Raw genomic sequence first — 23,716 nt, 5'->3', positions numbered from 1 at the left:
TTTCGCTTAAGAGATAGTGAGAACCGCCAAAGTCAGAGGCGGTCCCGGGGGCGGTCCCGGGGCGTGGCCACGCGCTGCCCAAGGCGGAGTGGGGCGGGTCCTGCGGGACAGCTAGAGCCGCACCCAGGCATTGCTGCACGGCTCAGGTCTGCACCAGGCGCGTCAAGGTGAGCCAGGTAAGTGTTGGCACCTGCAAACTACAGGAGCTTTAGCTTCGCCCTGGTTCCTGAATGCCTGCACACGCACAACCTGTATCTCAGCCATTTAGAACGGAATTAGGGTCTCTCTGCAACCTCCCTTTCTTATCGGTCAATTTGTGCTCTGCATTTCCACCCACTCTGCCCTCTGTCCGCCCTGCATGTCCCCTTGATGGTACAGCTTAGGAGCTTCTCCGGGAGGGCTCCACCTCGCTCTCTCTAACTCAGGGAGGCTCTCAAGGTCAGCTCATCCTCAATTCCTTATTTCCCTCCCCCTCCTTAACTCCAGTTGTGTAAAGACCCGGGGCTCCCTCTTTCGACCTTCCTGAGACCACCTGACCTTACACACTGCAGCTGTTGTACAGAGAAAGGAGCCCTGAGCTCTGCAGTGTGAACTGACCATTCCGACTTGGTCTAGCACAGGTTTCATAAGTGGAGTGCAAGCGCCGCTCCTGCTATGGATGTCTTGTTGCTAGGATCCTTCGGGAGGGTCTCAGAGGGAATTGCATTTGTTTTTTTTGTTTTTTTTTTTCTGTTTTGTTTTTTTTCTCTCGCCTCGTAGAAACATTTGCATTGATACCTGGTCATGGGTCATTTTCTTCCTTCTGTCTTAGTAGCAAGAGACTTTTTGGGAAGGGTGGGTGGGATCTTCGTTCATCTCTAGAACTACAGGGGTGGGGCACCTGCAGGGTGGTGGAGGGGAGTAGAGACTCTTGAGTCACTCCCCGAGGTTGTGGCTTCTGCTAATTCTTTGCTTGAGAGGCGCCACTTTACAAGTAGCCTACGGTACAAGTGAGTGCGGCAAAGGAAGTAGAAGAAAAGCAGAGACAGATGGTCGGATGGGTAGGAAAGGACAGCTGCGGGTTGGGATTTGAATCCCTTTAACTAGGGAAAGGAGGTGCCCCAGAGAGCAACCGCTCTCTGCTCTGCTGCCTGTACTGGTGGCTTAGGTGTGGCCTTGCAGAGTATACTGCGGATTTTAAGGTAGTAGCAGACCAGAAGCCAGGGCTTCCCTGGAGAAATCTATAGGGCACCTGCAGACTGCAGTTTCCAGGAAGCAGCCAAGGTTATTGGTCAGGGTTACAGACATGTTTTATTTCAGTGTCTCAATAATGACAGTATGTTGTCTGAGTCAGGGGACCCAGAATTCTCACGGGAGCTAAATTTATCTAAGGAGTTAAATAAAACTAACATCTGAAATCCAAACATGCGCTTCTACCCTGGGAAGTACATTCTGCCCAGCTTCTTCCTGACACAATGTTACAGAAATAGAAAACTCTGTCAAGTGATTCTTCTTTTCTTTAACCAATGTTACTATATATAAAATGAGAGTGATAGTGTGGCCAGCCATAGAAACTGCACCCCTGGGGCTTCCTTAGACTAAGGAACAAAATCTTGCTGGATACAGAGGCCTGCAACTGGAATCCTAATACCAGAGAGTCTTGGACAGGAGAATGGTCATTCAAGGCCAGTCTCGGCCAGTTATTGAGACCTTGTTAAAGGACAAGGGCAGAGTTCCCCTCACTTAGATTCCTTCCTGCTTGTGTAGTGTGCTAGAGGAAACAATCTGAAAGTGAACTCATAGGGGAACAGCACAGAGAAAACACACACACACACTGTACACACACACACACACACACACACACACACACACACACAAAGGTGTGTTTATCCAAAAAGTTGCTGAAAATCCCCTGGACCAGTCAGGGGATTCAAATGGACCTGTCAAAAGTAATTTAACACCGACTGAACATTTAGCTGATTTTAAACCTATGAGTTAAAATTTAAAGTTTTTTTTTAATTTTAAAAATCTAAATCTATGATTTAGTCATTCTCTGTGTTTAAATATATATCTCTTTAGAATATGCTGCTGTTATTTTTGCAACTAAGGTGTGTGTGTTGTGTATGATGTTTACATGCACGTAATTGCCAATTAGTACACATGCATGTCCCTATATATGAAGATGTCTTTCTTTTTTTTTTTTTCTTTTCTTTTCTTTTCTTTTTTTCGGAGCTGGGGACCGAACCCAGGGCCTTGCGCTTGCTAGGCAAGCGCTCTACCACTGAGCTAAATCCCCAACCCCTGAAGATGTCTTTCTTAGTCATTCTCCACCTCAGTTTTGAGACTCGCTGAGTCTTATTAATTCAGCTGGCCTGGCTGGCCTGAAATTGCCCAGGATCCTCCTCTCTGTGCTTGTTGAGCACCGGGGTTGCTCCACCAGGCTTTTTTTTTTTTTTTTTTTTTTTTTTTTTAACATGGGTACAGGGAGCTGAAAGCAGCTAACCATGCTTACTTGGCAAGCAATTTTGCTGACTGAGCCATCCCCAGCCCTTGCAGCTGAGTTTATTGATCCCGCGTCCAAGTCTACTGTCCTCTGGAATAAGAAAAACTTGGTGTTATTGTCAGGTTTCCCTGTGTAAGATTAGCTCTGAAACAGAGTTCACTCGCCTGTCTGTGGTGAGAAATGCAGCAACTGGGGCAGGAAAATCACATTGTCTTCCAAATGCATTGAGAGTTTCACAGGGCCCCTTGCTGCACTCTGAGTTCTCTCTAGATGGATCTGTTCATCACCCGGAATGTGAATTCCAATACTTTGGTGTCACGGCCCACTTTTTTGTTATTCTTTTGAAACAGGGTCTTGCCAAACCTAGGCTCGCCTCAGATGCTCAATCCACCTGCCTCCGTGTCCCACATACTGAGGCTCTAAGCATGTGCCATGCACAACACCTGGATTGTTCTCATTTTTAAGTAAACAATACTTTATATTTCTCCTGCTTACGAAATACAAATGGAGACTGGAGCTACGGCTCAGCAACTGAGAGCACTTGCTGCTTTTCCAGAGGACCAGAGTTCTGTCCCAGTACCAACGTCACTGGCTTACAACTGCCTGTAACTCTAGCTCCAGGAGATCTGACACCTTCTTGTGGCCTTTACAGGTACACATGTGCGCACACGCGCACACACACACACACAGGGCATACATTCATACATTTCTGGCTCACAACCATATATGCATAAGTAATAAAAGTAAAGAATGGCAGTTCTTTTTAAGAGACGGTAAAACGCAAATGATTATGCTAACGCATGCTTCTAAGTCCCAAGAGGCATGGGAGGGTCAAGCCAGATAGAGGCCAGCAACCTAGGGAGGCTCCTAGCATCCATCCGAGGATCTAGCATCTGCTAAGAATTATAATAACTCTAAGCTATCTTTATTTCTTATGATGGAAAATCCAAGTGGTATTAATGTGACTCATTGAAGACTTTTTCCTCCTCTGGAAGTCACAGCTTCCCTGCCCCGTGACTTTACGCTCCTGTGAAATGTCAGCTAATGTGTAGGTTTGTGGGAATCATGGTGCAGTCACGAAGAGCCAGCCACAGGACTGCCCTGCCACGCTGTGTGCAGGAGACTGGAGAAAGGGTTCTTCATTCACTTTCCCCATACTGCCATGCACTAAAACGAAAATGTTCTTTTCTGGGTCTTTTCCAAGATCTTTTTTCTCCCCCCTCCCCTTTCCAATTAGAAACATCGCAGTCTGTAATCATGCCCAGGCTCAGAGCTAATTATTACCTCTTCTTTCTTGTTAATATTTTATGCTCAGGAGAGGGTCAAATGTTGGCAAACTTGCTCTTCAGCTTGGTTCAGGGATGGGACGGTCAAGGCCTAACGTGTGGAATCTGAGAGCGCACTGCCAGGGAGTGTGGGAATCTCGGCTTTGCTCTGGGGATAGCTGTGTGCTTTGAAGGATGTTATTTAATCCCTCTAAGACTTAATTCCCTCACCTGCAGAGGTAGTGATTCATGATAGAGGTGCTGTGAGGATTTAAATGAGCTACTATTGAATTGCTTAGAACAGAGTTTAATCCATGCTGGATAAAGATTATAAATAATAGGCCTTTTCTGCTCTTCCTCTGGGTTCTGTCATCACCCTTCAGTCACACTGGCCTCCTTTCTCTGCCATGTGAATAGTAACCTGCCCGACTGCAAGCTTCTACCCTCGCTGTTTTCTTACCCGTGTTCTCTGTCACACATTGCCATGATAACCTTCTCGACTTCCAGCCCAGTGTCTTCCCCTCCTCCACGTGTGTACTCTACCCTCACACCCTGACTGTGCCTTCTGGAGGTTCGGAACTCCCTCCTCCGTCTTGATATTCATTGCAGCCCTGCACATGGGGTGTTGTATGGTATTTGTAACAAAACTGAAAAGGGAAAGAATCTCTCCGAGAGAGTGGGAGGCATCGAATTGGAGGCAAGCTGTCCTCTGGGTAAAATGCTTTATCCTGAACTGAATTTATGGAATTGGCTGCATCTGATAAATGTTTTGGTGTCTCTCTCTTTCTGTCTGTATTCCATGATCTCTCTCCTCTCCTCATCTAAGGTGGTTGCCTTCAAACCACTAGAAGCAAGATGTGAGGTGTGTCTAGAGTCCTGTGTCCTGGAAGGCTCAGGTCTAGGCTATCTAGACTAACATGACCCAAGGATTCAAAGTCAGGTGTCAGGGTATCCCGGCCCATGGAACTTTAAGCATGGAGAATCTCTGTAAGAAACCTAATGTTATACCTACAAGAAAACCTGGAACTTATTCTAACAAATCCAATGTCCTTGAGTTCCTGGGATACAGGATTACTATTTCTTCCCAAACGAGACTCATTGTCATTCAAGCATGTATGTTTGGGGTCTTGCCACCTAGAAGCCAAACTCTGAAGAATAAAAGAGAAGTAATTTCCTGCCTTGGCCTTCATTGGCACAACAGTGCCAGCTTGTCCCCCAGCAACAAGAGCCATTCATTTGGTTCCCAGCTTCCCTCCCCAGCCTCCCACCAGCCCAGTCACGTATTTAACAATTGTTTTCAATAGGGACAATTCCCCACAGTGTTGGAATTAGAACACCATCTGAAGCTTCAGTGTGGCTGAGCTGTGCCTGCTTAACTGTAGAGTTGAATGTGTTTGGATTAAAGGGGGGATTCTGCCATCTTCCCAACATGACTCATTTCCAGACCTGCTGGCTGCCAGTGCATGGATGAGGCTGAAGACTGAGGTCCTGAGAAGGACCCACTACGTCCTGCCGGCTGCAGCTGGCTCACTGGGACTAACAAGCGAGCAGTCCATGCATCGGGCTCCTTTGGTTCAGCCAGCTTCCTGGTTGTAGCCCTTGGAGAAATAACTACTGAACCTGCATCGTCAGCAGGTTACCTAGGCCTGGCATCTAGGTTCTTATCCATTTGCTTAAGTGCCTTTAGGTTAGTGGCGCCTGGCTATGGTACCCTACACGCCTAGTCACAGCAGGCAGGAGGCAGAGGCAGGAGGATTTGAGCAGTGCTTATTTGGAGGTTTGACAAACAAGATTTGATTTGTTTGTTGTAGATGTGAACTAGAACTTCTGTCATTACGGTGGCACTGTGGGATGAACACAGAGAAATGGCATGACTCCAACTGGTTCTTTATCCTGGACATAGAATTACCTCAGCGTTGATTCCCCTCCCTTCCTACTTTTCCTCACCAAGCTTCTCCTGGGCTTGGAGAATCATCTCCAGGGATTCCGCTGGCAGACTCTCCTGGTACTGCAGTTTTCATCGGCCCTGTCTCTGATTCCTCCTCCCGTGACCACCAGCCTTACCTCACTGAGGCAAAATCCCGTCAGGAACTGCTGAAAGGCCTGTTCCTTTGTGGAAACATCCAAAGGTTGAGTCCAAGCTGGATGGCTGTTAGGGGAAGCTTTAAGTGAGTAAACTGAGCCTCCAGTCCCACCCGAGTTTGCTGAGCCATCCGGTATGTGGGACTTTAAGAGACATCCGTTTTATATCATCAAGCCCACCCTTTAAATGACCATCCCTGTGTCACCATCAGAATTATTGGGGTTTTGTCATGTAAAATAATTGGACTGATAGCACATCCAACTAAATTAGGGTTACTATGAGACTCTGGGGGAATGGTGGCTTTGCTGAGCTCAGAATACTTAGTCCTGGCCGCCTTCCTGTTTGTAGTAACATAAAACACCAGCTAAAAATTTGCAAAAGGGCGAGATCACAAACTGAAGTAGAAGTTGCTGTTTGTCCAATCTGGGTTTTGTTTACTTAAAGCCGAAGAGAACTCTGTCCTTAGGAAAACCTAAGGTCCTATGTAACTTGGTGACTCAGGAGTGATAAAATCTTTGGGGGGGAGTGCCTACATCCATAACTCCTGTCTCTTGCTCTACTTACGAAATGCCGACTGTGCCCTGGGGCGTTTCACTGGGCAGCCGAGAGGACGTGGGTGCCCAGTGACAGAGAAGGTTGCACCAGAAGCATTCACTTGACTGTAGGCTTGCCCAGAGCCCTTCCTGTAACCGAGAGAACTATGCTCCAGTGAGATAAGGCTGGCGGTGTCGGAAGCAGGAAACAGAGGCAGGGTTGGTGGAAACCGTAGCACTAGAAGAGTGATATTCCCAGGAGAATCTGTCAGCAGAATTCCTAAAAGGGAGCACCTGAGCCTAAGAACCTAAGACCCCCGGTGCTGCCGCCTCATTCTGGAATGGAGTGAATCCTGGAGGCAAAACCAACAATGTCACGCGTGAAGCCTAGACTTTAAGGCTCTTAGCCTGAGGGTATGGATGGTGTCTGTGACATACCTGGTGTCTGCTAACTAGCTATGCAGGACAGCCATTGCTTTGAGTTCCACCCCTATCCCTGTAGACCGAAAAGGCTGGTTGCCAGGGTACCTTCATTCTCCTGGAAACCCACCGGGCCTGGGGCTTTTTTTTTTTTTTTTTTTAGGAAGGGACTAGAAGATACTTTAAAGTATTGTTTGAACATATCAAAATAATTAGATTTATAGCATAGCTGCAACAGAGGCATCTATAAAATCTCCTATAGCATCATATATAATGGCAAAGAACTGATTGTTTCCCCCATTCATGGGGAACAAGAGAAGCATGCCCACTTTTGCCTATTCTGTTCAACATTTTATTGGGTTGCAGCTAGGGACATTCACCAAGAAGAAAATAACATCAGTGATTCAAAAAAAAAGAAAAAAGGCCATCCCTATTGGTAAGGAAGCAATAACTCTTTCTCAGTAGCAGATCCTGGATATAAAATATTCTAAAGACCCAGGAGGCTGATACTTTGTATATGCTCAGCTGCAAACATGTGAAGGGCTAGATCCCGGTGCCGTGAAAGTGTAAGGTGGGACCAAAAAGCCTCTGGCTGGCTGCCGCCTCCCCTGAGCTGCTCTCTCTTCCCTTTGCTCGGCCTCCCCTGAGCTGCTCTCTCTTCCCTTTGCTCGGCCTCCCCTGAGCTGCTCTCTCTTCCCTTTGCTCGGCCTCCCCTGAGCTGCTCTCTCTCTCTTCCCTTTGCTCGGCCTCCCCTGAGCTGCTCTCTCTTCCCTTTGCTCGGCCTCCCCTGAGCTGCTCTCTCTTCCCTTTGCTCGGCCTCCCCTGAGCTGCTCTCTCTTCCCTTTGCTCCCGAACCAGAAGCAGGGTGCGTCTGTACTGCTCGGGACGTAAGCTCTGCCAAGGGCTGTTCCTTATTGCTGCTTCTCACTCACAAGGCGCAGGCTCTGCAGAGTGATTGAGTAGCAAATGATGGAGACACTGGTCAGTCTGCCTGCACTCCGACCCGACCCCAGACCTGCAGTCGCCAGGCTTCGGCAAATTCCTCTTTGCTGTATTTCCCTCCTGAGTAACATTCAAACATCAGTAAGAGCAACTGTGGCATAGGATTATCCTAGGGAAAAAAGGGGGTAGCTTACGCAAAGTCTCTGCCTGGTGTGCACTCGGCCCCATGGTTAGATTTTCAACATGTTGGTAAAGTGATTTCCTTTTTTACTATTACTGCCAGAGAGAATGAAGAACTCCATGAGAAGTTTATTGGAGATCCTACTAAGCCCTTAAATGTGTCCTTCACTTAGCTCATGCTCATTTAGAATTTGAGGGACAGCAATTCATGGTAGAAGTAACCATCCCCTGCAGGTCCTCGTTTGCGCAGTGACCATCACTCTCGAAGTGTGTCAAGCCTTAAACTCCAATTCCTTTGACTAGTTTAAAAAAAAATCAGGTCTGGTGATTGTAGCCATAGAAATCTAGGAAGGCAGAAGCTGTCACAGGCCAGGGTCACTAGGTAAATTTTAAGGGGGTTTTAACCAAATGTTAAAGCTGAAAAGATAGAATTGGTCCTATGGTTTGTGCAAGCTCTGGTGTAACTAACTGTACAAGGTCTAGCCTCAGCTCAGCCTGCAGCCATCATGTTCTAGAGATGCCACGGGCTGTGGAGGGGTCCAGGACCCTCCAATAGAAAGCATTGTATAGATCACCGAGACAGGGGTGTGCTTCTCAGTGTGACCCGGATACAATCATCACCACCACCTACAAATTTCCTCTTTTCCCTAAAACAAGTGTTTTAAATTTTCATTCGTTTACTTTTATGCGTATGTGTTTCTCACCTGCATGTGTGCCTGTACAACATGTGGGTGCTTGGTTCCTGTGGAAGCCAGAAGGAGGCATTGAATCCCCTGGAACTGGAGTTCTAGACAGTTGTGAGCTGCCATGTGGGTGCTGGGAATTGAACCCAGGTCCTCTAGAAAAGTAGCCAGTGGTCTTAATCACTGAGCTGTCTTTCCAGCCCTAAACAACAGGGTTTTTTGTTTGTTTGATTTTGGTTTTTTGTTTTGTTTTGTTTTATTTTACCATCCAGTCGTTGCCCCCGCAAACAACAGTTTTTAAACGTGATCTCTGGGCAGTGATCTAGACACCTGGGAACTTTTGAAAGTTGCATTCACAGGCCCCACTGGAGCCCTACGGAATCAGAAACTGGGAGGGGGCATGGCTTAACGCACCGTCCATGTGAAGTCTGAGAACCGCAGCAACATTTATTTGCGCACCTGACTGTTAAGAGACACAAATGGGAGGCTCCTGTCTTGTGTTCTCTGTGTTTAGGTTCATGTTACAGTAGCCAGTTGGTCTGTGGGAAACACAGTTACAAGAGTTCATTGAAGAGCTTCTGTGTCCAGACCATGAAGACCAAGACCGAGTCCAGGAAAAAGTTCTTATCTTGGTGGGTCCATAAAAGAGCTGCAGGTGTGCGATCAGCAAGACGCGTGCAGCCCACATGAGTGCTTATGCCGTGGGGGACTTGTATATCAGTTATCAGCTCGTCAGGCCTGGCCCTGAACGCTATCTGCTGCCCCTGGATTCCGAACAACCCAGGGTGTGGCTGAGGCTGCCTGGGTGTGGATTCTGAACTCAGCTGCCTTCCCCTTCTTAATGCACCCTGACCCAGAGGCCACCCTCTGAGGGCTGAGAACATCCATCTCTTTCTCCTAGAGTCTCAGAAAATAAGAGCTTACCCAATGATAAAGTATTTCTGAACCTTGACAGAATTAAGCCAATCCTATCCTTAAAGGCTAACGTTTAATTATTTTTACTCCTCGTATCTAAGGTTTTAGCAACTGGGATGCAGACCTCTAGGTTCTAGATTCTTCTTTCCTGTGTAATCCATCATTCCGTTTCTTCCATGGTTTCAGTAGATGCTTTGGAGGGAAGAAAAGCAGAATCAAATAGTTTAGGTGACTATTACCAGGTACTATATAAGGCGATGAGCCGTCTCTTTGTATGTGTGGTGGCGGGGCATTCCTGAAAGCTACCCAAAGCTCCTGCTGTTACCAGGCGCTCTGTGAGCGCCTGCATATACCATGAGTAGTCCTAGCCGTGGGGAATGCCAAACCGCATGGAGCTCAGTGGCTGTTCTCGTCATCTTCTGAGTGCAGATTACACATATGAAGTAGGACTCCTCACCGGAAGGGTCTGCTGAGGTGTAGGAAAGGCTCTTCCACTTTTCTGAAGGGTAGCATTCCAGGCTTTCTCACTATATCTGTTCACAAGTGTCCAAGGCTCCTGCAGAACAGACCCTACAGGGAGAAGAGGACTCTCCACTATAGAGGATCACATGGTCTCTGCAAACTGCCCATGCTAGTATCCCATACTCCCTCCCCACCTCCAGTTAATTCTCTGCCTTTTCTGCTGAACCATTTCATGGACCCCCATGGAAATGGAATTACATCACCATCCCCCCCACAACCCCCACTTTCGCCCTCTGGCTCCTCAGCTACTCTCCCTCCTTCAAGCCGATAGACTCATTGGCTTTATTACTGTTATGTGCCTATGTGTGAATGTATGTGTGTGCACAAATGCATGCAAATACAATCTTCCGAGTTCGTTTTTATTGTGGGCTTATGGTTTCAGAGCTGACCACTCTGCATTCAACAGCCAGTAAGGGGCTCATCCCTGGGAGAGGCTAATTCTCCATCTCCCAGCGGCCATTAGTGGCCTGAAGTTCTTTGACTTGAGGTGGCACCCTGTTAAATCTCCTCCTGTTAAAACATGTCCGCTGATATTGCCATCACAGCCAGTTCTAGGAGGGGCTGTTTCACAGCAGACTTGCTAGTGTACAGGCTTTTAGAATCTTTCCATCCCCTTTCCCGTGATGTCCCCAGAGCCATAGGTTCAAGAGCTGCAATGTCAATCTGTCAGTTTCAGCTGTGCTCCCCACAATCTCTGCACTGTGTCCAGCTGTGGTTTTCTGTGCTGGTCTCCATTTTCTGTAAAAAACAGCTCCTTCAATGAGGGGTGGCGGCTACACTTAGCTGTGGGCAGGAGGACATGAGTTAGCATGCATAAAGAATTATGTTGGTCCAGCAAAGTGGCTGTAGTGGATTATTTTTCAAGGTGATCTCGTTAGCCCTGGATTATTGACTAGGTTTTGTTTTTTTGTTTTTTTGTTTTTTGTTTTTTTGTTTTTTTTCTGGAGCTGAGGACCGAACCCAGGGCCTTATGCTTGCTAGGCAAGCGCTCTACCACTGAGCTAAATCCCCAACCCTATTGACTAGGTTTTAAGTACCAGGCGTGATATCTTCCTGTCGAATGGGCCTTAAGTCCCATTAGATAACTGTCGATTGCCGCCAGGCTGTGAGTCACGCTGACCGCACCTTTACGCATATCTCGCCAAGCTGATTATTGCCGTGGTTCATGGGTATTGCAATTGGGTAGGGCCGTTGAATTGCCCCCTGCCCTTTGCGGCTTGAATAGTATTTTCCTGAAACCATGAAAGCTGGAGTGCAGGAAAAGGGCTTGCAGGTCAGATCCAGCCTTGAACCATCCAAGTCCAGTGTCCTAAATGTCACCAGCATCTCTCGGTGCGGGGTCTTGCTTACCCCGACCCTGGTTCATCCTGGTCACACTGTCTTCATGAACTGAGGAGAGTGATTCTCACCAGGTGTGAACACCTGGCAGACTGCAGTCCTCTGAAGGAGGAGCCTGGCAGAAATGTTAGTTTCTAGTTGTAGACTGCAGAACAGTTGCTTTAGGACTGGTTCTAAAGTGCAGTCCGATATCCACCCAAAGATCACTTCCGTCTGGCCGCCTGGCTGCTCTTAGACATCAGAAAAACAGGGGTCAGCCACTAAGGCCCGTTCTGGTGCAGTTTTGCTGAACTAGAGTGTTTTTATGAATTCTGACCTGGTCCTAAGCCTGCCCTCACCCGCTTGAGCCTCCAGACTCACAAACTGCCCTAGAGCAGTGATGTTTCCTTTCATCGCCCTTGCAAGCACAGCTCTGACAGCCTTGGAGGCAGCTTCATTTTCAATGGCCCAGTGGTTTAAACTGAAAGGACAGCAAGTAGGCTTGACCACTTTCTATTTTAAAGGGGGTGTTCGGAACTCACACTGTGTTCTTGCTACATAATTAGTACCATAGTTTCTCACATGTACTGACTTTATAACTTGAGAAGAAAAGAAAGGAGAAGAAACTTGGAGAGCATCCAGGCCCTCTTCGAAGCTGGGCAGGTGTGGCTTCTCACCTTGTGCTGAGTCATAGAGACAGTCTGAGCTGCAGTGTGTGTGACCCTCTGAAAGGCAAGTGAATAGGGCAGAGTGAAGATCATAAAAGGGGGAATCTGGTGAGAATTGATTGCCGTGTGCTGTGATGGGGTGGTGACAGGTCTTGAGGGTTTCAGAACCCTAATGTTATTTTTCTAAGCCAGGAGAATGGCAGTCTTAATTTATTTAGTTCTATGTACACGAGTATTTCGCCTGCACATAGGTCTGTGAGCCAGATGAGTGTGGTGCCCTTGGAAGCTGGATGGAAGTAGTCACTGAATCCCCCGGGGAGTTGGGCTGTGAGCCACCATATGGGTGCTGGCAGTCAAACATGGAAAAGCAGCCATGTTTGCGACCTCAACCACTGAGCCATCACTCTACCCCTGAGAAACTTATTTTTTAAAAACCCAAGCAACTTGCTCCCCCTCCAATTTTCATATTGAGAAAGACACCATGGCTCCACTGTATACAGGACTGAAAGAGGCCGCGGGAGCAGACAAATCTGAATTAAATCTTACCCATAATACTTCCTGCTTTAGACTCTGGTACAGCACATAAGCTCTGGGTGTTCCTCTGCCGGGAGGGGTCCTGGAATCATGTCCTTTTGTCTTTAAGGATTGCTAGAGATGTTCTGCAGCAGGGCAACACCCTGAGCTGGCTGTTGAGGTGATGAAAGCTAGACACCCATCAGTTTATTTATTTTAGTGGGTGCGTGGATGTGTGGGGTGGGTGTGTTTGCACACATGTGCACGTGGAAGCCATAAGACAACCTCCGTTGTTGTCTTTGAGACAGGGTCTCTCTCACTGACACCCAGAGCTCACCAATCAGGCTACACTGGCCACCCTGCAAGCTCCTGCAAGCTCCCTGTCCCCACAGCAGTAGGAATACAAGGCCGTGGGTACCATCTTGCCTGACTGTTTGACATGGGTACTAGGGATTGAACTCGGGTCTTCATGGTTGCTCAGCAAGCATTTTACCAACTAAGCCATCTCCCCAAAGCACAGGTTGGCCTTGAACTTATGATCCTCCTGCCTCATCCTCTTAAGCATTTGCCACCAGTGTATTCTACCAGCAAGAGATTACACAGGAGCTCTGGGCAGCCTTGCATGTGGTAGTGAATCACTTCAGCATGTTCTGTGGTGCTGTAGCTGCCCTTTCTGCCAGCATGCTCTGAACCCTTAGCTCACAGCCCAGTGGGCTCTGAGATGCTTAAAGCCTCTTCTACCTGCTCACTTTGTTCTCTCTGGTGCCCAGTCTAAGTCTTACCCTTGAGACAGGAGCTTGAATGCCGAACACTACAAGATGAGCCAGGATTAGCTTTTTCTTAAAGCACTTTCTCCTGTGTGCTCAGAAACATTAAAGAATTATATTTTGAAACCACATAGCCACCACCCCAATCTATAGTTAACATTTGTTCTTTTTTTTATTCCCAACTTTTTAATGCATTCCAAAATAAGTTGCAGATGTCAGAACTCTTTGTGGGGCTTGTGATGATCTGATGGGCAGCCAGGGTTCTCAGAAGCCTGCCAGACTGGGTGTCTTGTCCACGCCATTGGCTCAGGGGCCATGCTTTGATGTCAGAACAGTCTAGCAGGGCTTCTCCTCTCTGGTTTCTAAAACTGTGCCAGCATGTGGCCAGGATCAGGGTGGAAGGGTGGGTACAAGGTGTGACCTCAGAGTTGTCCTCTCCAGAAGCCACTGTTGTAGATGTTACTTTGTTAAAACATGTCATGTTAAATATGTCCCAATGCAAATTTTAGTGGCTGTAACATACTGCAATGACCATTGTGATGATATGGGTGAAATTTGTAAATGGATGTTGGGCCAAAGAGATTATACAGCTAGTTATAGTAGCATACTTAGGAGGCTGAGTTGGGAGACTGAGGCAGGATGGTTGCTGTGATCCAAGGCCTCTTTGGATTATATATGGAATATATATAATTATGAAATATGGAAACATAAATATGAAATATATATGCAATTAAGTAGCCATGAGACGGCTCAGTGTGTAAAGGTGACAGCTGCCAAGGCTGATGACTAGAGTTCAACCCCCGGATCACAAATGGTGGTAGAGAGAAGAGACTCCTATAAATTGTCCTGTCACCTCCATGCACACATGGCTGTATGTGCATGGGTGTGTGCACATACAAAAACACATAGTAAAGAAATAAGGAAGTAAAATCTGTTCTCAAACTGAAAGGAAGAGATAGAGGAAGGAAAGAAGGTGAAGGAAGGAAAAGGGAAGGAAGGAAGGACATGTATGATTTGATACTTCCCTGAGACCATACTGTAGACTGGAGTAATTTTTTTTTGACTGGAGTAATTTTTAATTGTTGTCTAATACACAGTAGTATTTTTGATGACCTCTTAGAAAGATCTTTTTTCTTTTTAAATTGGGCAAGGTTTATGTGTGTCATAATATATGTATGTATGGTAAGTGCATGCATGATGTATGTGTATGTGTGATACATCCGTGTATGTGCACTTGTGTGTGTGCAGGTGCTCTTAAACTGCACATGCTCATACGGAGGCCAGAGGTTATGTCTGGGTTTTGGGGGTTTTTTGGGGGTTTTTTGGTTTTTTTTTTTAACCTCTCTCACTCTGTACCTTCTTTTTTGAGGCATGTTCTGTCACTAAGCCCGAAGCTCACCTTTTTTATTGAAACTGGCTAGCCAGTGAGTTCCAGGGATCTTTTTGTCTTCATCCCCACCACACCCCAGCATAGTGGGGGCTGAGGGTCCAGAGTCAGGTCCTATTTGTACAGCAAGCTGTTTACCTACTGAGCCATCTTCCCAGCCCTGAAATGTCCTTGTGATCTGTATGCATCTGTTGGTAATGAGGCACTATGCTAAGGCCTTATCCACGACGCCCACAGCACTGGGTTTGTTTCCCACTGTGTTGCGCATTCTTCCACAGAGCCAAGATGGCTGTCCTCTCTAAGGAATATGGATTCGTGCTTCTCACTGGTGCCGCCAGCTTTGTGATGGTGCTCCACCTAGCCATCAACGTGGGCAAAGCCCGCAAGAAGTACAAGGTAGAGGTAAGTAGGCTCACCGGCAGGTGCCTCTGTGGGCTTCCTGAGGCCCCCAGCTTACCCAAGGCTCGCCATTAGTCCTGGAGGGAGAGCTGAGTGGCAGGTGGTGGCAGTTTTCGGACAACGCCCTTTAGGATTTTGTTCCTAAGAGGCTGGGTCGTAGTTTACACTTCATTGGACTTTGGCTCTTCTGTAGAAAGACCCAGCCTACTGGGATTAAAAGTCCATTTTTGTCTGGAGCCATTTGACAGGGACACTGTTGTTTTCTAAAGAGGGTAACGCAGCCATATTGCTTCCCAGTTTACCATTTTAAAAGAGGATGTCTTAAGTTGATTTTCCTGATTCCTAAATAGAGAGGAGATGCTGAGCTTAACCTCAGGTTAGCCAGTAGCTGCAGAAAGGAAGTCTGTTAAATACTTCCTTTAGTTCTGGCTGAACTAGAAGGGGAACTTCTAAAGCTCTCCCCGATGAGCAATTAGATGTCTGTTTGCATTTAGCATCTTGTAATTAGACTCCCTCAGTGGCGGTTCTTTTCAAGTGTTCCTATCTGGCTGCCTCTCCTTTTATTCTAATGGACACTTGCAATAAAAGTCTCACTCACTCAATTATCTGTTCCCTGTTAAGGAAGATCTTAGGGGATGTGGTGTGTGGTGACTCCTGGGAATCAGCCATTTCTCTATGGTGTCTCTGTAATCATCTGTAGTCCACCATTGATTTATGACATCAATGAGAAACACTGGCTGGGCAGAGGCCACTCCTGCCTCTTCGGCAACCACAACATAGTCACAGGTTCTCACTACCTCATGCTGGCTGGAAACGCCAAACCTGCTGCTGAGAACTGAAAACCTCGTGACTACAGAGACTGCAGGCGCCCATCCATCAGGAGGACAGTAGAGGGTGCTTTGGGATGTCTCCGTTTCGGTGTTAATTCTCAACACTTACACTCTGCTTGGCCTTTGCTTTGACAGTACCCTGTCATGTACAGCACAGATCCTGAGAATGGGCATATGTTCAACTGCATTCAGCGCGCCCACCAGAACACGTGAGTGTCATGCTGCCAGACAGCAAAGGTGTCCCATCGCTTCGGCCCTGAGTCTTGGAATTGGCCCAATGATAGCATGGCAGTCATGGGCACCTCATTAAAAGTATCATTAGAGCATTAGTGTCGGGGGGAGGCAAGATGGCTCAGAAAATTAAGGCACTTTTGCCAAATCTGATAATCTAAATTTGATCCCTGGGGCCCACATGGCAGAAGGACAAAACCAACTCTAACTTACATGTGTGAGCCAGGGCATTGGTCTATACACGTACATTCACTCATACACACAAATAAAAACAACTTAAGTTACTATGGGAACAGATTTGAATACTGAATAAAACTAATTTATTTTTAGAATGGAAAAACCTTCTTAGCCAGACTATGGTGACACACATCTTAAATGCCAGCACTCGTGAAACAAAGGCAGGCATATATCTCTGTGAGTTTGAGGCCAGCCTGGTCTACAGAGTGAGTTCCAAGACAGCCAGGACTACCCAGAGACACCATGTCTTGAAAAACAAAACAAAACAAAAACTTTAGACTCTCATTTTCAGAAATGTCTTTTCCTGTTATGGTGATAAAAATGAGCTTAGGAAGAAAGGTTTATTCCAGCTCACAGATCAAAGGCCAGTCCATCATGGTGGGGAACTCATGATAGAAAAGTCAAGGTGACAGGAGCCTGAATGAAGCAGGGGACAAGGGGTTCCATCGCATCCACAGTCAAGAAGCAGAGAGAGACTAAGACCTGCTACTGCTCATCTCCTTTCCCTTACACAGTTCAGATCCAAGCCAGGGATTGGTGCCCCCCATGGTGGGCAGTTCTTTCTACTTCAATTAACAAACGCAATCCAAATAATCTTCCATGGCCATGCCCATCCTCCAGTGAGTCTAGATTCTGTTGACAATGAGCAGCCATCACAATGTGACTCTCTGCAGTGTTTGCAATGCATATGCTTGACAGAGAACTGAGTGGAGGAAGGATTTATTTTGGCTCACGATTAAAAGAAAATAGTTCATGATGGAAGGTATACTGACCAGACTCATATTGGTGATGGTAGAGACTTATAGCTGGCCACAAGGCAGACAGGAAACAGAGTCCTCTGCTGGGCTGTATCCCTCAAAGCCCACCCTTAGTGGCCTATACCTGCCACCAGTCCCTAAAGGTCCCACAACCTCCAAAATCAATGCCACTAAGTGGCAACAGGTGTCTGAACGCGTGAGCCTGTGGGACATTTCAGATTGAGTTTCCATTAGGAGACCTTTCCCAATCTAAGACCCTCCTCGGGAGTCTGTAGGATGTGAAGTTCTTTTACTCTCAACTAGAGCAAAGGCTGGTGGGTCCTGGTAAGCAGACTTCTCCCTTCAGCCAGTGTTTTGTACTTGAGCCGCTAACCTTCCCGCAGGAAGGTAGAGTTCCTTCTAGTTCTCAATGTTCCGGTCACTCATTCATGAGGAAACTTTTTTGGTTTTTTGGGGGTTTTTTGGGGGGGTGGTTTTTCCTTTGTTTTATTTTGTTATTGTCGGTTTTCAAGACAGGGTTTCTCTACATAGCCTTGCCTGTCCTGGAACTCACTCTGTAGACCAGGCTGGCCTCCAACTCACAGAGATCCACCTGCCTCTGCCTCCCCAGGTATAGGGATTCAAGGTGTGAGCCACCACCTCCCAGCTTAAGGATACTTTATTAAAAGTTACTTTCTGTCCATTCCAGATTGGAGGTGTACCCTCCCTTCCTATTCTTCCTAACCGTGGGAGGTGTTTACCACCCGGTAAGTTTCTTCTGGGGTCGGCCATCCATTTAGATGTGGTTGCCTGAGCTACTCTGGGCACAGGGAGAAGGAAACGAACACTGAATGTGTTCAACCAGCACATAATTAAAAGGATTTTATTTACTGATCCGTTATGAAGTCTGCTTTAAAGTAGGCAGCATTTCACCTAGTTTTTTCAGAGTGAGGAAGAGCCTCTTAGGCACTGTTTAACTTTCATGGCTAAGGTCAGCTAAGCACAGAAGTGTGGAACTTTGAACCCAGGTCTATTTCTAAAAGGTTTGTGTCCACGGGGAACAGATTTTACTTTCCTCATCCACCTATGCAAAAGAACACCTACCCACACCCAAGGTTACAGCAGTGAGCAAGACAGGAAGATGCCTGGATTAATCTGCCTTTCCTTTCCTTGGGGTCATAAGTAAATTATTTGGTATGTTAGAAAATGGCGAGTGCCCAGTAGCAAACTGTTGAGAGGTAGGACAGGAGTGTGGGGCTCGGAGATTATGAGTAGTGTGGTCAGGCTTAGGGCTCTTACCGAGGTGACAGTTAAGCAAACCCACAAGAGATGAGGAAGAAGGAATTGCAGGTGTCTGTCTGGAGCACCCAGCACCCAGCACCCAGCACCCAGCACCCAGAAGGCATTAGTCACCTGAGGTTATGGCAGTGAACGGGACAGGCGGGCATCTGTACGACTGAAAACGGCCCCAAACACCGTCTGTCCCACAGTAGCTGGCAATTACTCAGCACTGTAACGAAGAGCAGCCTGGCAGAGACTAAGCTTAAACCGAGAGTCACTGGGGCTCTCTCGATAGCGGGACTTCATCCTCCTGCGGATACTTCTTATCCAGGGTCAATTCAATCAAGACCCCCCCCCATAGTGCCACCCACAGCACTACCAGATTGGAAAATGACTTGAGGAAGGTTACCTGCTCACCCTACCCCAGCCTTTGTTCCCTCTTACTCTGTCTGGGTTACTCAGGATTCCACCCACATAAGGCTTTACTCTCTCCTGTTGGGAATGGGGCTTTCCCTCTGGGTACATCTTCAAGGGTTTGCTATACATTTCTTCTCACCTGGCCTTGTCGAACTCCACCCCTGCCGAGTGCAGGCTGCAACACTGGCTGCATCCAGGGGTTGTCACTGTAGACAGCACAGCCCAGCAGCTCCCATTTCAGATGTCAGAGTTGACTCTTCTGACTCATCCTGCAACCCTGAGGTCTGCCTGCCCTGACCTGAGCTCCAGAACCAGTTCCCCCAGTTGCCCTGAGCAGGAAGTTCCTTCTAGTGCACCATCAGGAAAGCCAGGACTCACCTCAGAGTTGAGCATGCCACTGTAGACGACAACGACTACCGGCCTTCAACTTTCCTGACTGAAACAAATAACCTCATTATTTCCTAACTCTGTGAAAAATACATTAGCAGATGCATGTAGGCGTTAGTCAAAAAAGATCTGTTTCTTCAGTGCAAAGACTGAACTGTCCTTTTATCTCAGCGCATAGCTTCTGGCCTGGGCGTGGCGTGGATTATTGGGCGAGTTCTTTACGCATATGGCTACTACACGGGAGGTAAGTACATGTTGACGTCCACCAGGGAAATACACCTTAGATTTATCTTCTTTACCATGTATTATGGGCCCTGTGTGCACGGGCCCACAGAGGGCAGAGAGGCTATCAGTCCCCTGGAGCTGCAGTGACAGGTGGCTGCAGGTCACCTAACATGAATGCTGATGACTAAATTTTGATTCCTCTGCAAGAGCAGCAAATGAACCTAACCACTGAGCCATCTTTTCTGCTCCCAAAACAAATTTTATTTATATATATATGTATATATACATATATGTATATATGTGTGTATATATGTATATATATGTGTGTATATATGTATGTATATATGTGTGTATGTATTATATATGTGTATATATACATATATACATATATACATATACATACATACACACACACACACACATATATATATGTTGAGACAGGGTTTCTCTGTATAGCCCTGGCTTGCCTGGTATTCGCTCCATAGACCAGGCTGGCCTTGAACTCACAGACATATGCTTGCCTCTGTCTTGTGCATCAGTGCCCAGCCAAATTTTAAATATGGTTACTGTATTTTAACTCTTGGTTGGGATTTAAAAATGGGGGAAGAAGTACGGCCAGAGATGGCTCAACTGTTAAGATGATTGACTGCTCTTCCGGAGGATCCAGGTTTGATTCCCGGCACCCACACAGCAGCTCACAACAGTCTGTAACTCCAGCTGTAGGGGATCCATGCAAGTGGTGCACAGACACTCGTGCACACGTAAAATCTAAATGAGGTAGTGGCTTAATTACCGTGGAAGGTCTGGTCTTTTTCTTCTCACTACCCTCAGAATAGTAACAAGTCTTTAAGCATTTTCCAAGTGCCAGTTGCTTGTCTGTGAACTTTACCTGTGCTAGGCAACCTCACCGCAATTCCACACACAGCCTATTTTACAGATGAGGGAACAGCCTCAGAAATATTAAAGGGCTAACCAGAGCTGCCAGGAATCAAACCAAGTGCTACATCGGCAAAATCTGGCCACCACTGGGATAAATGACTAGCAGAGAGGAAAGGGCTGTGAGTCATACTGGAGGCAAATGCTCCTATTGGGGCTAAGACAGAGTTGCCTGACTTGTAAAGTTCTCCATAGTCTGGGCAGTGCTATTGTAGAATTACTTCGCACATAGCTTCTGGCATACTGACGGCCCTAGGCTAACCTCCCAAGAACAGGTGGTTGAATGTACGACCTCAGACGCTGGAGCAGAGTGGCTCGTGAACGTTCTGGTAACTTCTGCCGTCCTGTTTTTCAGACCCTAGCAAGCGGTATCGAGGAGCTGTGAGCTCTCTTGCCCTCTTTGCCCTGATGGGCACAACTGTGTGCTCTGCTTTCCAGCATCTCGGCTGGATTAAACCCGGCCTAGGCAGTGGGTCCAGATCCTGCCACTGAGGAACGGGAGGCCTTTCACCTCTCAGTCGCCTTCAACGACCCGCCCTTACTTCCAGCTCCACTGTTTTTTAAATATAATAAAAACTTATCTGGCGTCAGCCTCGTACCTAAACCTCCTGACTGCGTTGAAATAAGTGCGCCATTTCTCCCCGTTAAGAGCAGAGCTGTGAGTGTCCCTCCTCCCGTAGTCTGCAAAGCTGAGATGAAGTCCGACTGTGGTGATGAGCGAGTGTGGAAGAATTGAGCTGTAGCTCCGGTTCACATGTAGTGCTGCTTGATGGTAATAATTAATATGGACTTTAAAAAAATCTATTGGAGATCGTTTATATTGCTTAAAAAGTTAAGAATGGGTTCAGTCAGAAGAGCAGGTAAAGACACTTGTCATAAAGCCCAATGACCTGAGTTTAACTGGCTCCCACAAGTTATCCTCTGACCTCTACATGTGCACTAAATGGTGCACATGTAACACCCATGCAAATGAACAGAATTATTTTTTTTTCTTTTCTTTTTTTGGAGCTGGGGACCGAACCCAGGGCCTTGCACTTGCTAGGCAAGCGCTCTACCACTGAGCTAAATCCCCAGCCCCAGAACATAATTATTTAAGTTAAGCCGCAGATGATGAAGCACAGGTGTGAGGCTAGTGAGGACTCTGATGCTAGAACTACTAACAGCTCAGTTTATAGATGAGGAAACAGGCTTAGTCTATTCCAGGGCTGGAGAGATGGCTCGGTGGTTAAGAGCACAGACTGCTCTTCCAGAGGACCCGGGTTCAATTCCCACCTCCCATATGGCAGCTCACAACTGTCTGTAATTCCAGTTCCAGGGGATCTGACACCCTCACACAGACAGACAGACAGGCAGACAAGAAACACCAACATACATAAGATGAGAATGAATAGATTGTTTAAAATGTCTATGCCAACGTCTGATTAGGAACAAACGGGATCTAGAGAATGATCTAAGCTGGCAAAGTAAGATCACTAAATACGATCCAAAAACTAAAGGTGGCTGTCAAGTATGAACAAGAGCACAGTGTCTAGGCCTTTGCTGTCCAACAGGGTGGCCATGCATTCTCCGTTGCACTGAATCGCTCAAGCTTCAGAGATGAGCACTGAAGGGTGGCTCAGCCTTGCCGGGATGACTGTGACACCCTTGGGAATTAGATCAGAGTACATCCCTGGGTCGGGTCATGAGAATATGTCACCAGTGCACTGAAAAAAACAAAAAAAAGGAAATGGGCTTCCCCGCTCCCATAAAGCTTTAAAGTTGCCTTCATTTTAGCAGCAGTGGGTGTTCCCTTATGAAATGGTAGTGGGGAGGCAGGAAGTTTGGGGTTGGGACTAGAAAAGGAGACATCTGTAAGCCTCTGCAGTAACTGGGTTTTATTCATGTTATATAAGAAGGGCACCCAGGGGGGTTGGGGATTTAGCTCAGTGGTAGAGCGCTTGCCTAGGAAGCGCAAGGCCCTGGGTTCGGTCCCCAGCTCCGAAAAAAAAGAACCAAAAAAAAAAAAAGGGCACCCAGGGAACCTGGAGAACTGCTTCCCCTCACTGCAGACTCAGCGAGGCAGGAGGACCCAGTGCTGGCCTCTGGAGCTCTGGCTTCCCTGTGGGACAGCACTGAGCAGGTAGTAACAGGTGGGAAGAGCAGCTTGGAGAACCTTCTAGGGTTACAGTCCTTAGATACCAGGCATTCATGCCTCTAGGTCAGGGGTTCTCTTATACAGTTCCTCATGTTATGGTGAAACCCCCCCCCAACCATAAGTTTTTCATTTCTACTTCATAACTGTAGTTTTGTTACTGTCAAATGATATAAATATCAGATATGCAGAATATCTGATATATGACCCCCGTGAAAGGGTCGTTCAACACCCCCCAAGGGGTCGGGACCCACAGGTTGAGAAATCACACCAGGTCCTTGGTCTTAATGAGGACAGCTCTCTCAGACTCTTCTAGCAACCAGAGACTGCTGTTTCTTGTCTCTGGACCCTAATAGACATCCTCCTGTCTCAGTTCTGCCCTCTGCTGCTCTTTCTGCTGCAACACCTTCCTGCCTGGCCTCCCTCAGACAGTAGCTGCTGCTTTCTCCGTGTGACTCGCAATACTTGCATTACCAAAAGTGGGCCGGAGCAGTGGGGAGGCAGCTTTTACTGGGTGTAATGATGTGAATCGGGAGAGGCAACCAGAGGATCTCCCCACCTAACTAAAGTATGTCCCAAAGATTCCACAGCCTCCTGAAACATCACCAGTTGGGCACCAAGTTTCAAGCACATAAACCAGTCAACGCCTAACATTAAGGATATTGGAAACACTTGTACACAATTACTGAGGAGCCATGATCACGCGTGCACAGTAGGAGGCGCTCAAGACCAGAAGTTGGACTCAGGCTCCCAGTAGGACTCTTGGGCGCCACCTGCTGGTGTAACCTAGCAAATGTCAACGACCAAGTTATGGTCTATGTTCCGCAGTCTTCCAGAGTTTGGACAACTTCTTTACATTCTTAAGATGCTGTCCAATCTTAATCAGAAGCCTCTAGAAGCATTTACCACCAAGCCTGACTGCCGGAGTTCCATTCCCTTAATCCACATAATAGGAGAAAACCCACTTCCTTGAGTGGACTCCACACTCCTGCCCACACACATCCTCTTACACAGACAAATAATTATTTCATAAATGAACAGTGTACCTGTTCCCTCTTAAAGAACTTTCCAGTAGAAATTTTCTGACGGGACAGAAACACACTCTGTACTATCCAATAAAGCATAACGACTTGAGATGTGGCTAGGGCAATTCGCATGCTTAATGTTTAATTGTAATTAAGCATTCAGTACTCAGGGCGGTTAACCCAGCTGCCTGCTGAACTCACCC

At 47.1% G+C, this 23,716-nt stretch overlaps 1 protein-coding gene across 3 annotated transcripts; it reads left to right on the top strand.

The window, feature by feature from the left end:
* The first annotated feature begins 22 nt into the window (after positions 1-22).
* On the top strand, positions 23-20,961 carry Mgst3 (microsomal glutathione S-transferase 3). Of its 3 annotated transcripts, none has more exons than XM_006250209.4 (6): positions 23-176; positions 14,956-15,079; positions 16,042-16,115; positions 17,821-17,878; positions 19,368-19,440; positions 20,713-20,961. In XM_006250209.4, exons 2-6 carry the CDS (start codon positions 14,963-14,965, stop codon positions 20,847-20,849), a joined length of 459 nt encoding a protein of 152 aa, XP_006250271.1. In that variant the 5' UTR covers positions 23-176; positions 14,956-14,962; the 3' UTR covers positions 20,850-20,961. The 3 variants fall into 3 exon arrangements, with proteins under 3 accessions (XP_006250271.1, NP_001178523.1, XP_038946430.1); NM_001191594.1 differs by having other exon boundaries at positions 146-167; XM_039090502.2 differs by lacking the exon at positions 23-176 and adding an exon at positions 415-438.
* The last annotated feature ends 2,755 nt before the right edge of the window (positions 20,962-23,716 follow it).

Source organism: Rattus norvegicus, chromosome 13 (genome assembly GCF_036323735.1).
Source record: "Rattus norvegicus strain BN/NHsdMcwi chromosome 13, GRCr8, whole genome shotgun sequence".
Lineage (NCBI taxonomy): Eukaryota > Metazoa > Chordata > Mammalia > Rodentia > Muridae > Rattus > Rattus norvegicus.
Note: the sequence above shows the minus strand (reverse complement) of the source record. Positions and strands in the feature narration are given on the sequence as shown.